This window comes from Lucilia cuprina, chromosome 6 (assembly GCF_022045245.1).
Source record: "Lucilia cuprina isolate Lc7/37 chromosome 6, ASM2204524v1, whole genome shotgun sequence".
NCBI classification, from domain to species: domain Eukaryota; kingdom Metazoa; phylum Arthropoda; class Insecta; order Diptera; family Calliphoridae; genus Lucilia; species Lucilia cuprina.
In genome coordinates this window covers 55,204,095-55,220,255 of record NC_060954.1, presented here as the reverse complement: position 1 = coordinate 55,220,255, position 16,161 = coordinate 55,204,095, and the positions used below count along the sequence as shown (strand labels likewise).

Sequence of the window (16,161 nt, the reverse complement as noted above, 5' to 3'; positions counted from 1 at the left end):
TGGACTATAGAATAGTCTATAGTCTGGACTATAGAATAGTCTATAGTCTGGACTATAGAATAGTCTATAGTCTGGACTATAGAATAGTCTATAGTCTGGACTAAAGAACAGTCTAATGTCTGGACTATAGAACAGTCTATGGTCTGGACTATAGAACAGTCTATGGTCTGGACTATAGAACAGTCTATGGTCTGGATTATAGAACAATCTATAGTCTGGACTAATGACCTGTCTGTAGTCTAGACTATGCAACTGTCTATATTCTGGACTAATGACCTGTCTATAGTCTTGTATATTTAGAACCATATGTTGCTTATGTTGTTAGTTACAGTTACAAATATTTTAAGGTGTTGCTTATTATATAGAAATCCTTTATATTCTTAAATAAATAACAAATAACAACTGTCATAAAAAAATATTTTATTTTAGTTAAGTTTTTTTTTTATTTGGGCAACAACCAAAACTTTCATAAACATAATAAAAAACTTTCAACACATACATTTAAAGCTATAAATAAGAACATTCTTATACATCAGCTAAAGGACATTTAGTGGTATAGTGCGTGTTTAAGAAATTTGTTAGAAGTTAGTTGTCCCTGTTGTGACTTTATTCTTTTGTTAATTATATATCCAAAATTAAAAAAACAACAAAAATTATAAAAGTTTAGGAGCAGAAAAGAAGGTCAGTGAACTTTTTTTTTTATTTTTATATAACTTTCTTTGCATAAAGTAATGTTTGGCCACATGTTAATCTTTGAATAATTTATTAAAATTAAACCTTTAAACATGATTTTATGAGAAAAACCAAAATTAAAGTAGTTTTTTTCTTCCTTTTTTCTTCCTTTTTTGATACTTAAATTTACTTTATAAGATAATAATAATACAAGTTAGAATTTATTATGTTACCTTTTTTTCTATAATTCAGGATAATATTAAGTTTTTACTTGTTGTCATAGAAATAATTGCGTCATTAAATATTTATCATCAACTATAGTCCGTAAACATAATTAAATGAAATTAATATTTTTGTTATCTACTATAATACAGTACTACACAAAAGTTGCCTTCGCATCAATAGATAAACAATCTAATTTGATAACATTTCTTTATACATATATTGGCTATAACACATGTCATCATATGATATGATAAATTAACAAGTTTTTAAGAAAATTGACATCAAAGTCAATTAATTCAAACGTAACAAAATTATTTAAATTTTTTGTGTGTATAAATCGAATTCAATTGAATTTGTTTTATAAAGTCAAGTGGTTGGCTATTATTTATTCGCTGTTTTTAGTTTAACATAATTTAATTAAAATTAAGAACATTTAGATGCTACATTAGGTATTTGGTTTTATTAAATCGGTCAGTTTCTGTTGAACTGTGACAATCATGATTATAAATTGAATTATAGTCTTGACTAGAAACTGATCAACTATAAAATGATCTATAGTATTGCCAGGTATAGACTGATCTATAGTATTGCCAGGTATAGACTGATCTATAGTCTTGACTATAGACTGATCTATAGTCTTGACTATAGACTGATCTACAGTCTTGACTATAGACTGATCTATAGTATTGACTATGATCTAAAGTCTTGACTATAGACTGATCTATAGCCTTGACTATAGACTGATCTATAGTCTTGACTATAGACTGATCTATAGTCTTGACTATAGACTGATCTATAGTCTTGACTATAGACTGATCTATAGTCTTCACTAAAGACTGATCTATAGTCTTGACTAAAGAATGATCTATAGTTTTGACTATAGACTGATCAATAGTCTTGACTATAGTCTGACCTACAGTCTTGACTATAGACTGAGCTATAGTCTTGACTATAGACTGAGCTATAGTCTTGACTATAAACTGAGCTATAGTCTTGACTATAGACTGAGCTATAGTCTTGACTATAGACTGAGCTATAGTCTTGACTATAGACTGAGCTATAGTCTTGACTATAGACTGAGCTATAGCCTTGACAATACACTAATCTATAGTCATGACTATAGAATGAGTCTTGACCATATATTGATCTAAAGTCTTGACTATAAACTAATCTGTAGTCTTTACTTTGAAATGAGCTATAGTCTTGACTATAGACTGATGTTTAGTCTTAACTATATACTGATCAAAAATCTTAACTAAGGAACGATCTATAGTCTTGACTATATACTGATCTTTATTCTCTACTGTAGACTGATCTTTAGCATTGATTAAAGAGTGACCTTTACTTTTGACTAAAGACTGATCTTTAGTCTAAACTAAAGACTGATCATTAGTTTTTACTATAGACTGATCTTTAGTCTTAACTAAAGACTGGCAATTAGTTTTGACTATAGACTGATCTGTAGTTTTGACTAGAGAATAATCTATAGTCTAGTCTATAGTCTAATATATAGTTTGGACTATAGACTAATCTATAGTTTTGACTATAGACTAATTTATAGTCTTGACTTTAGACTAATGCATAGTATTGACTGTAGTCTGATCTTTAGTCTTAACTAGAGACTGAATTAAAGTTTAGACTGTTTTGAAATATTTTTTCTTTAGAAACAGTAGATAAGTTTTAGACAACTTCCAAATAATTTAGCCAACTTTAAGACAATTTCTATCTCTTTCACACTTTCAATCAAATATTTCATTATACTTATGAATATGCAGTAAGGAAACCATTTAAAAAAATTACTTCAATTTCAATGCATTCAGACATCAATTATAAAATATAAAAGACATGCCTTAATTTGCTGTCAATTGTTGAGTAAAAAATATTGATTGCTGCCATTTCTTTCACTGTCTTTATTAAAGAAGAAGAAAAAACTGTCATATTTATAATTTAAAGTCACTCTACATGTGAACATGTCAAGAAGACAATGATGATGATGATGTTCATCATCATACATATGTAAAAAATAAAACGAACCTATAATATAAAGAAAAGTCATTAAGAAAACTTGAACGTGAGTGAGTGTGAGTAGAAAGAAGATGCTTCAGAATAAAATTCCATTAAATTGCTTGTTAACCTTTTAATCTTTTATCACGTTATTAAACTAAACAAAGAAAAAAAAATAAACTACAAACTTGAATATTTCTATACAAACGACGAAATGACAATCACTGTATTCATATTTTATTTACATTTTACTCGAGTTCCATGTACGATAGTTCCCCATATTCTATGGATTCCATTCATAATTTGTGTTGTCGGTTGTAGTTGGTTGCAGCAACTATTGACAGTTTGTTTGACTAATTACTTCCATGTTTAAACTTAATTAAGATCTGGATGATATTTTCGTTTTTTTTTTTATTTACGAATGCAGTTTCAATTACAAACATAGAAAAAGTAAGAAATGTTCTTGATATTAGTAGGGGTATTCAGTTTTATTTAACAACAATTTATATTAAAGTGAATGTAATTCTATATAAAGTTTATATTGTTTTATTACTATGTTTATGGTTTCATTTACTTTTTGTAAAATCTCCCTTGTTCGATGAAGGGAATACCCCTACTGTATTGTTATATAAATGCCATGTATAACCTTTTTTTATGTTTTGGATGAGTGAAATAATGGCCAAAAGGTTATCTATATTGTATGGAAATTAGAAGAGTATTCGAAATATATAAAACAAATAAAAGGAAATTCTGCAAACTCATGGGAACAAACAGTTTGAGTTCATTTGTAAATATTTGGAAAATTTCAATACTTTTGTAAAAAAGCAAAATAAACAAAAAAAAAATTGGATGAATATAAGACGAAGGCCATTGAAAAACCTTTTAAAAAGTTGTCCGTAACAGAACAGAACAACTTTATCTATAGACAATTTGTGTCTATAGTTGTCCGAAACTTAATACAGCAATTTTTTTCTATAGAAATATTGTCTAAAAAGATCTACTTTTTCTATAGAAAAGTTCTCTAAAACAGGGCAACTTTATCTTCTCTTTTCTATAAACGATTTCATAAAACGAATGTCATTGTAAATAAAAAGTTGATAGTTGTCTGAGGAGAGAAACTGTTTCTTTTTTAAAAAAATTGTCCGAAAGAGAATAGAGCTACTTTTTTCTAAAGAAAAGTTGTCTGTTAACAGAGCAACTTGTTTTTCTAAAGAAAAGTTGTTTCTGTTTCTGTTTTAAAAAACTATTTCTTTTTTAAAAAAAATTGTGCGAAAGAGAATAGAGCTACTTTTTTCTAAAGAAAAGTTGTCTGTTAACAGAGCAACTTGTTTTTCTAAAGAAAAGTTGTCTGTTCACAGAGCAACTTGTTTTTCTAAAGAAAAGTTGTCTGTTCACAGAGCAACTTGTTTTTCTAAAGAAAAGTTGTCTGTTCACAGAGCAACTTGTTTTTCTAAAGAAAAGTTGTCTGTTAACAGAGCAACTTTTTTTCTAAAGAAAAGTTGTCTGTTAACAGAGCAACTTTTTTTCTAAAGAAAAGTTGTCTGTTAACAGAGCCACTTTTTTTCTAAAGAAAAGTTGTCTGTTCACAGAGCAACTTTTTTTCTAAAGAAAAGTTGTCTGTTCACAGAGCAACTTTTTTTCTAAAGAAAAGTTGTCTGTTCACAGAGCAACTTTTTTTCTAAAGAAAAGTTGTCTGTTCACAGAGCAACTTTTTTTCTAAAGAAAAGTTGTCTGTTCACAGAGCAACTTTTTTTCTAAAGAAAAGTTGTTTGTTCACACAGCAACTTTTTTTAAAGAAAAGTTGTCAGTTCTTTTTTCGAGAGAAAAGTTGTCTTTTCACGCAGCAACTTTTTTTGAAGAAAAGTTGTAAGAGCAACTTTTTTTCTAAAGAGCAACTTTTTACTATAGAAACTTAATTTATAGAAGAAGTTGCTCTGTTTTAAGCAACTTTCCTTTACATATATTTTTTTTTTTGTCAATTAAGTTCAGACCAAAAAGAAACTTTTAAGTTTTAAACTTTAATCAAAATTCAACAATTTGTTAATAAATAACTAAAACTAGTTGAGTATGTACATGTATGTTTTACCTCAACTGTCAGTTTGTTGTCTTTATCATTTAAATTAGTAGCAACAAATGAAGACAACAACGTTTAAAAAACGAAACGGACCAACCAGCTTGGCAAACAATTATTCAAAATGGCCAAAAGACTTCCGTTTGTTGCATATTGAAAAGTGTTTGTTTTTATTTTATCTTTTTCTCCATTTGTTTTCTTTCGTTTAGTCAGGCACAGACAAGCAAGCCTTGTAGATTGTTTCCGTTTCCAAAAAAGGCAAAATAAAAAAAACAAAATGGTGTTCACTACCACAGCCTTATATTGAAAGAAAAAAAGGTAGAATTGCATTGCATGCTATACATGCTAGAGTGGTCAAAGGAAAATAGCAACAGCAGCAAACAAAGTTGTTATGGAAATAGAGAAAGAAAAAAAGTCAGACACAAATTGGTAAACACATAGCGTAACAAAGCACAATGGAGCAGATTCGTATAAAAGTCAGTTTTTTGAAATTTAAATAATTTTATATTATTTGCTGTTTGTTTAATATATTATTTTTTGTTCCACTGTAAAAATTTGTTTGGTAAAGTATGTATGTTTTTCAGTTTTTTTTTTGCTTTTAAATATGTTTTCATTACGTGGTCCTTCTGTATTGACAGCAACAGAACAACTTGTTAAACATACAAAGGCAAGCCAAAGTTATCCTTAAGTGCCGAGCATTTACACAATATGTTGTTAGACCCTACAGTTTGAAGGGCAGTAGGGCCCCTTTTGTTTAGAATTTTAGATCCAATACATACTCTAGACCAATGTATACGCTGAATATCTGGATTATTTAGCTGGCCTACAGGCTGATCAGTCATAGTCATAGCCATAGTCTAAAATATAGACTGATCTATAGTCTAGACTATAGACTGAACTATAGTCTTGACTATAGACTGATCTATAGTCTTGATAGACTTATCTATATTCTTGACCATATAGTGATCTATAATCTTGACTGATCTATAGTCTTGGCTATAGACTGATCTATAGTCTTGACTATAGACTAATCTATCTTTAGTCTTGACTATAGACTGATCTATAGTCTTGACTATAGACTGATCTATAGTCTTGACTATAGACTGATCTATAGTCTTGACTATAGACTGATGTATAATCTTGGCTACAGACTCATATATAATCTTGACTAAAGATTGATCTAAAGTCTAGAATATATATTGATCTATAGTTTTGACTATATATTGATCTATAGTTTAGACTATAGATTGATCTTTAGTTTTGACTATAAACTTATCTATAGTCTTGACCATATAGTGATCTATAATCTTAACTGATCTACATTTAAGGCTATAGACTGATCTATAGTCTTGACTATAGACTGATCTATAGTCTTGACTATAGACTTATCTATAGTCTTGACAACAGACTGATCTAGTCTTGATTATAGACTGATCTATAGTCTTGACTATAGACTGGTCTATAGTCTTGACTATAGACTGATCTATAGTCTTGACTATAGGCTGATCTATAGTCTTGACTATAGACTGGTCTATAGTCTTGACTATAGACTAATCTATAGTCTTGACTATAGACTAATCTATAGTCTTGACTATAGACTAATCTATAGTCTTGACTATAGACTAATCTATAGTCTTGACTATAGACTAATCTATAGTCTTGACTATAGACTAATCTATAGTCTTGACTATAGACTGATCTATAGTCTTGACTATAGACTGAAATATAGTCTTGACTATAGACTGGTCTATAGTCTTGACTATAGACTGAAATATAGTCTTGACTATAGACTGGTCTATAGTCTTGACTATAGACTGAAATATAGTCTTGACTATAGACTTGTCTATAGTCTTGACTGTAGACTGGTCTATAGTCTTGACTATAGACTATTCTATAGTCTTGACTATAGACTGGTCTATAGTCTTGACTATAGACTGGTCTATAGTCTTGACTATAGACTGGTCTATAGTCTTGACTATAGACTGGTCTATAGTCTTGACTATAGACTGGTCTATAGTCTTGACTATAGACTGGTCTATAGTCTTGACTATAGACTGGTCTATAGTCTTGACTATAGACTGGTCTATAGTCTTGACTATAGACTGGTCTATAGTCTTGACTATAGACTGGTCTATAGTCTTGACTATAGACTGGTCTATAGTCTTGACTATAGACTAGTCTATAGTCTTGACTATAGACTAGTCTATAGTCTTGACTATAGACTGGTCTATAGTCTTGACTATAGACTGGTCTATAGTCTTGACTATAGACTGGTCTATAGTCTTGACTTTAGACTGGTCTATAGACTGGTCTATAGTCTTGACTATAGACTGGTCTATAGTCTTGACTATAGACTGGTCTATAGTCTTGACTATAGACTGGTCTATAGTCTTGACTATAGACTGGTCTATAGTCTTGACTATAGACTGGTCTATAGTCTTGACTATAGACTGGTCTATAGTCTTGACTATAGACTGGTCTATAGTCTTGACTATAGACTGGTCTATAGTCTTGACTATAGACTGGTCTATAGTCTTGACTATAGACTGGTCTATAGTCTTGACTATAGACTGGTCTATAGTCTTGACTATAGACTGGTCTATAGTCTTGACTATAGACTGGTCTATAGTCTTGACTATAGACTGGTCTATAGTCTTGACTATAGACTGGTCTATAGTCTTGACTATAGACTGGTCTATAGTCTTGACTATAGACTGGTCTATAGTCTTGACTATAGACTGGTCTATAGTCTTGACTATAGACTGGTCTATAGTCTTGACTATAGACTGGTCTATAGTCTTGACTATAGACTGGTCTATAGTCTTGACTATAGACTGGTCTATAGTCTTGACTATAGACTGGTCTATAGTCTTGACTATAGACTGGTCTATAGTCTTGACTATAGACTGGTCTATAGTCTTGACTATAGACTGGTCTATAGTCTTGACTATAGACTGGTCTATAGTCTTGACTATAGACTGGTCTATAGTCTTGACTATAGACTGGTCTATAGTCTTGACTATAGACTGGTCTATAGTCTTGACTATAGACTGGTCTATAGTCTTGACTATAGACTGGTCTATAGTCTTGACTATAGACTGGTCTATAGTCTTGACTATAGACTGGTCTATAGTCTTGACTATAGACTGGTCTATAGTCTTGACTATAGACTGGTCTATAGTCTTGACTATAGACTGGTCTATAGTCTTGACTATAGACTGGTCTATAGTCTTGACTATAAACTGATCTATAGTCCCGACAACACATCTATAGTTTTGACTACATACTGATCTATAGTCATGACTACAGACTGATCTATAGTCCTGAATATAGATTGATCAATAGTCTTGACCACAGACTGACTTATCTATAACATTTATTAATGACTGATATACAAAATACATACTAATCTATAGTCAAACCTAAGGACAGGTCCTTTGTTCCAAGACTACAAAACAAACTACATGTTAAGTTTAATTGCTCCAAAATATAACACAATTATTAGCCTTCATAACTATAGGGCATTTAAATTAAGCTTCACAAACAACCTCTATGCCGGCAGACGACCAACCCATTTATGTACAACCCCATTCATCATTCTGTTTCATAGTGTAAAAAAAAGAAGATATTGGCGTAGTGTTTGCTGGCAACAGAAGGGTTTTAATTGCATATGCTTTCGCACTTAAATATGAAGCTTCTGGTAAATTTTCCTTAAGTTTATGTAAATTTTATTTTTCTCATTCTTAGGTTTCAAATAGATAATTTTGTAATATAATAGGCTTGAAAACCCAAAATTAAAACCTAAAAGTTGTTGCTTCTTAGTTTTATATTAATGACATATTATCCTAAAACGCTGAACATTAAACTTAACTTAAACATGTATAATTAGCAGGAAAAAGTATTTGGGATTTAATGAATTCATTGATAAACCTTTCATAAGTTTTGGAATAATTATAATGTCTGAGACATATTGAAAATTTTGATAAGTGTCATTTAAACTCTTTTAGTGAGTCAAATGGATTTTGTCTTAATGATTATAAAATTGTTTTTAGAAATTTATGACTGGGATATGGTCCCTTTTCTTAGATTTTGGTATATATATTAAAAAACTTTTCTCATTTTTTTATGCTCTAATAATGGTAGTTGTTATCTTATGTACAACAGGTGGATCCTTTAGTTTATAAATATGAAGAATATAATCTGCCTAACTTGACCCAATATTTGTTGTATTACTACTACAAGTATATTGTTTGTTCGGCCTTTGTGGAATAATTTAATTACATTAAGGTGTACATGCGTACAACACATTTATTAAATACGTAAATAAAATGTGTGAATATACCCTACAGGTTTTGCCTAGAGATTAATCTATAGTCTTGACCATATCTTATCTATATTCCTGACTATAGACTGATCAATACTCTCGACTATAGACTTATATTAAAGTTTTGACTGTTCAAGAGTCTTAACTATAGACTGATCTATAGTCTTGACTACAGACTTATCTATAGTATTGCCCATAATTTTTACTAAAGACTGACATATAGTCTTGGCCATAGACTTATATTTATTCTTGACTTGATCTTGACTATAGACAGATCTATAGTCTTTACTATAGACTGATCTATAGTCTATACTATAGACTTATCTATAGTCTTTACTATAGACTGATCTATAGTCTCGACTATAGACTAATCTATAGTCTTTACTATAGACTGATCTATAGTCTCGACTATAAACTGATCTATAGTCTTGAATATAGACTGATCTATAGTCTTGATTATAGACTGATCTATAGTCTTGATTATAGACTGATCTATAGTCTTGCCTATAGACAAAATCTATAGTCTTCATAATAGACTGATCTATAATCTTGACTAAAGAGTGATCTGTAGTCTTGATCATAGACTGATCTATAGTCTTGACTATAGAGTGATCTATAGTCTTGACTATAGACTGATTTATAGTCTTGACTATAGACAAAATTTATAGTCTTGACTATAGACAAAATCTATAGTCTTGACTATAGACAAAATCTATAGTCTTGACTATAGACAAAATCTATAGTATTGACTATAGACAAAATCTATAGTCCTGATTATAGACAAAAACTATAGTTCTGACTATAGACAAAATCTATAGTCTTGACTATAGACAAAATCTATAGTCTTGACTATAGACAAAATATATAGTCTTGACTATAGACAAAATCTATAGTCTTGACTATAGACAAAATCTATAGTCTTGACTATAGACAAAATCTATAGTCTTGACTATAGACAAAATCTATAGTCTATAATATATACTGATCTATAATTTTGACTATAGCCTGATCTATACTCTTAAATATAGTCGTAACTGTAGACTGATTTATAGTCTTGACTATAGAGTGATCGATAGTCTTGACTATAGACTGATCGATAGCCTTGACTGTAGACTGATCTATAGTCTTGACTATAGACTGATCGATAGTCTTGACTGTAGACTGATCTATAGTCTTAACTATAGACTGATTTATAGTCCTGACTATAAACTGATCTATAGTCTTGACAATAGACTGATCTATAGTATTGACTATAGACTGATCTATAGTATTGACTATAGATCAGTCTATACTCAAGACTATTGACTGATCTTTAGTCTTGACTATAGACTGATCTATAGTCTTGACCATAGACTGATCTTTAGTCTTGACTATAGACTGATCTATAGTCTTGACCATAGACTGATCGATAGTCTTAACTATAGACTGATCGATAGTCTTGACTATAGACTGATCTATAGTCTTGACTATAGACTGATCTATAGTCTTGACTATAGACTGATCTATAGTCTTGAGAATAGACAGATCTATAGTCTTGACTATAGACTGATCTATAGTATTGAGTATAGACTGATCTAGAGTCTTGACAATAGACTGATCTATAGTCTTGACTGTAGACTGATCGATAGTCTAGACTATAGACTGATCTATAGTCTAAACTGCAGACTGACCTATAGTATTGACATTTCTAGTAGCATGTCTATTAACTAACTCCTCCTAATCGATGTCGTGTATGCAAATAAAACCGACTTGAAACTTTAAACATTACAAAAATTTTTTTCTTTAGTTTTCTCAAGAACATGTATCATTTTTGTAAAGAAAATACATGTGATAATAGTTTCCGAATACTTTGGTAATATATCCACAGCCAACTAACTAATTACATCACAGTCGACTTGTGTCACATATTTTTATTTTTCCCCCCATAATGATTGTAACATTTTTATGATACTTTGAGGAGGAGGTGGTAGAACATGAATAATCAAGGTTGGTTTCGTTTGTGTTGTTTTTAGTCAAGGAGAAGAATTTTTGACAATTTCCTTTTTATGTTGCTTTATAGCAAAAAAAATAACAAAAAACAAAATACCTTTGTTTGTAATAGGTTTCAGTGTAAACGAGTGTAAAGACGTCATCTACTACAACCATTTTTTGGCAAAAAGAAAACGACAAATTGTGGTTTAAATATGTAAATGAAAATGAATGAATTCAGGACTAAAAAATGACAATATTTTTATGGTGTATTTATTTTGTTCTTTTGCTTGTATATTTATAGAAGACAAATTTATTTTTTGTCCTAAATATAAATGGAAAACAATAATCATTTTGCACAATAAAACAAAAAAAGAAATATTCGAGAAAATAAAATTTAAATTAAATTTTGTGGTTAAATGTTTATGTTTAAGGATAAAAATATATAAAATTATATATTGAAAATATTAAAAATTAGATAAATTCATTATCTTTTATGTAAATCGATAATAATACAGATGACGAAATGATATTTACGTTACGTTTCTTGGTGGGGAAACACATTTTCAGGACTTTCCAAAGTCCTTTACAGTTTTAACTGAAATTTATGTCTTTTATTGAATCTTTTGGAAATGGACACTGGAAGTTATTGTTGCTTTTATTGTCAGCATTTATACAAGAATTTATCAACAACAAGTTAACAAAGTTTTCCCTTTTTTGTAATGACAACATCTATTGTCCTGATATTGCTTGCTGCTGTTTAAGGCTTGACAGGAGGGGATTTTTTTTTCCCAACCAAACCAGTCATAAACACAAACAAAAACATTTCAGTCTAACAGAGTTTTCAATTCTGCTTGATACTCTGTCTACAGTTTAGTAATAAGTGCAGCAGCAAGTGTTTTCCACAAAAAAATACTTGAAAAAATTTTTTCTCTAGATTTTTTGAAAAATTTTCCCATTGCATGTTGAATGAATGTCTATTATAACTGGTGTTATTGCTATTGTTATTGTTGTTGCTTTACCACTTTAACAAAATATATTTATACACAGACAAAAAAAAGAAAAAAGCAATTCAAATAATTGTTGATTTTTATCTTGTCGTGCTGTTCTATAGCAAATAGATTTAGTTTTCATATTTGTTGCTATTGCTGCTGCATTTGTTGCCAGTTATATCGCTACAGCAATGCCTTTAGGTTTATTTAAATTATAAAAAGTTGCAGCAGCAGCAACAACAACAACAATATTACTCACACAAATCCATGCATATGTAGATCACATTGCTGTTTGAAATATGTTCATGTATTGTTTACATGCAGCACTATGTCGACACAACCACACTAATAATACAGCAATCATCAACATCATCATTGTTGTCGTTGTCGCTGTCATCAACATCAAGTACTAGTGTTAAGGGAGAGAGGAAAGATTAGCATGCAATTGTTAAAGTATGATTTAAAATTGCAGCCCTAGTAAACGAACACAACAAAATATATAAAACAACATAAGCAACAGTGAAACTAAACAAACAATAGATAAGTTAAGAACCAACACACAATTTCCATAACCTAAGTCTTGACTATAGACTAATCCATAGTGGTTTAAGTCTTGCCTATAGACTATAATCTTGACTGAAAAGTGATTTAGGTTTTGAACATAGACTCACCTCTAGTGTTCTGTATACTGATCGTTTTGACTATAGACTGGTCTATAGTCATGAATATAGACAGATCTATAGTCTTGACTATAGACTGATCTATAGTCTTAACTATAGACTGATCTATAGTCTTAACTATAGACTGATCTATAGTCTTGACTATAGACTGATCTATAGTATTAACTATAGACTGATCTATAGTCTTGACTATAGACTGATCTATAGTCTTGACTATAGACTGCTCTATAGTCTAGACTATAGACTGCTCTATAGTCTAGACTATAGATTGCTCTATAGTCTTGACTATAGACTGATCTATTGTCTTGACTATAGACTGATCTATAGTCTTGACTATAGACTGATCTATAGTCTTAACTATAGACTGATCTATAGTCTTGACTATAGACTGATCTATAGTCTTGACTATAGACTGATCTATAGTCTTGACTATAGACTGATCTATAGTCTTGACTATAGACTGATCTATAGTCTTGACTATAGACTGATCTATAGTCTTGACTATAGACTGATCTATAGTCTTGACTATAGACTGATCTATAGTCTTGACTATAGACTGATCTATAGTCTTGACTATAGGCTGATCTATAGTCTTGAATATAGACTGATCTATAGTCTTGACTATAGACTGATCTATAGTCTTGACTATAGACTGATCTATAGTCCTGACTATAGACTGCTCTATAGTCTTGACTATAGACTGATCTATAGTCCTGACTATAGACTGCTCTATAGTCTTGACTATAGACTGCTCTATAGTCTTGACTATAGACTGCTCTATAGTCTTGACTATAGACTGCCCTATAGTCTTGGCTATAGACTGCTCTATAGTCTCGACTATAGACTTCTCTATAGTCTTGACTATAGGCTGCTCTATAGTCTTGACTATAGACTGCTCTATAGTCTTGACTATAGACTGATGTATATTCTTGGATATAGTCTGATCTATATTATTGACTATAGACTGATCTATAGTCTTGACTATAGACTGACCTATAGTCTTGACTATAGACTGATCTATAGTTTTGACTATAGTCTTGACTATAGACTGATCTATAGTTTTGACTATAGACTGCTCTATAGTCTTGACTTTAGACTGCTCTATAGTATTGACTATAGACTGATCTATAGTCTTGACTATAGACTGCTCTATAGTATTAACTATAGACTGCTCTATAGTCTTGACTATAGACTTGGATATAGGCTGCTCTGTAGTCTTGACTATAGACTGATCGATTGTCTTAACTATAGATTGATCTATAGTCTTGACTACATAACGATCTATTCATATCGTTAAAAAATTTTCTATAAAAAACAGTTCTAGAGATTTTCACTGTAGAATTAAAGGCACTTTCTCTGTAGAATTTGTATATATTCTTTTTGGAAACAGTGTAGTTTTTCTTTTAGTAAAAATTTAGATTTTAAATAACAATACAATTTAACAAAGTCTTCGTCATTTAACGAGCTTTTACACTTCATCACACAATTGTTGATGTTGTCATTCATTTATGGCTTTATAGTAACTGTGGTTAAAGACTAAAATAACCTAAGTCAACAAATTCCAGAAAAATCGTTCAATTTCTGTTAAATTCTTTAAATCTTGTGAAATAAATTTTATTAAAAACTTGAATTTGATTTTCTTGTAAATCTTAAATTTGACTTAAGCTATTATGCCTAGTAACCATTGTTTATATAGCAAGAGTATTTTATTGTGATTTAGCTGTTATAATGTTCTGGGTGCTGTTGCCGATGCCGTTGCAGCAGCTAACCGTTGTTGCATATTGTTGTTGTTTGTATGTAAAACTAAAGTGGGGTTATAGTGTTAAATTACTTTAACTATTGCAGATGATGGTTTAGAAACAATAATAAAACAATGGGGTTAAAATTATACAGGTTAATTTATTGTACTAGTAAATGACACTAGAAACAACAACAAAAAAAATCCGACTTAAATGTTATAATAATGTGACAATTTTAAACAAGTATTACGACAGATTAGATATGTTTTCATAAAAGTGAAAGGGTTTGCAAACAAAAACTGTTTTGTCAAATTTGTATAAAATAAAACGGGAATTTTTCAAATTTTTAAAGATTTTTGTTTAAATATGAAAATTTTAAATTTAAAAAAAAATGTTTAAATGTTTCAAACTTACCCAATAGCAATAATTTAATATCCTTTGCCGCTTGTATGCCATCCTCCTTGAGATTTTTCTCAATCTGCTTGGAACGTTGTATGGCAGCGCGTTCTTCAGCGGATGTAGTGCAACCCATTTTTTATGTTTTTCTTGTTGTTAGTTGTTGTTGTTGTAGTTGGCTTGTTGAAATTGTTGTTTTTAAATATTTCACCTTTGAGTTATTAGTTGTATAAAAAAACGTTTCTGTTGTTTTATTTTTTAATCAAAACACTTTTTCTTTTTAGTCTTAAACTTAAAAGTGGGAGGGGTATTTTGGTTTTGAATTGTTTTAAGGAGTTTCCTTTTGATATATGTATGTATTTATTTATTATTTTATAAATGAAGATTTTTATTTATTTATTTTTTTTCTCTGTTCTATATTTAAAGGAGGGTTATCGACACTTTTATTCATTTAATTTTATGAATTTGTTTTTTAAGGGTTTCGTTTTTGTTATAATAAATACTGTAAAAAAAGAGAAGAAAAAAAATATGTTTTTATTAAAAATTTGTTTTATTAAATTTATTTAGGGGAACAAAAACCTTTTCTACTCTAGTAAACTAGAGTAAAGTTCGTTTCGGTGTCACAACAATTGTGACTCATCATCGTAACTTATGCTGTTGATGATCGTCATCAATTGTTTGTTTATTAAATAAATTATTTTAGTGATTTATATAGATAATACTCATTGTTTATTATTTACAAGTATGTTTTTATAGTTTGTTTATTTTTTTTTTATATAAAAAAACGAGAAAGAACAATTAGTGTTTTAATGAAAGGAAAATTAACAATTAATTTAAATTTTCTAAAAAGAAAATATTTTCTTTTTTAAGAGTCCTTTCTGTAGGCAATAGAGTTTCTCTAAAGAACTTCACATAACATCATATTGAAGAAAATTTTTCGAAAGAAACAGTTGTTTTAGTTCTTTTCTAGTTCTGTTCTAAATATGTTTTAGTTCTGTTTTAGTTCTGTTCTAGTTCTGTTCTAGTTCTGTTCTAGTTCTGTTCTAGTTCTGTTCTAGTTCTGTTCTAGTTCTGTTCTAGTTCTGTTCTA

General features: G+C 29.9%; 1 protein-coding gene across 3 annotated transcripts in view; it reads right to left on the bottom strand.

The window, feature by feature from the left end:
• The window catches only part of LOC124420560 (G protein alpha o subunit-like), a 35,535-nt gene that overhangs the window by 10,229 nt on the left and 9,145 nt on the right, over window positions 1-16,161 (bottom strand). For all 3 annotated transcript variants that reach the window (XM_046953834.1, XM_046953835.1, XM_046953836.1), the window contains exon 2: window positions 15,090-15,573. In XM_046953834.1, the coding sequence (XP_046809790.1) occupies window positions 15,090-15,207 (118 nt within the window). In that variant the 5' untranslated portion in view covers window positions 15,208-15,573. The remainder of the gene's footprint in view (window positions 1-15,089; window positions 15,574-16,161) is intronic.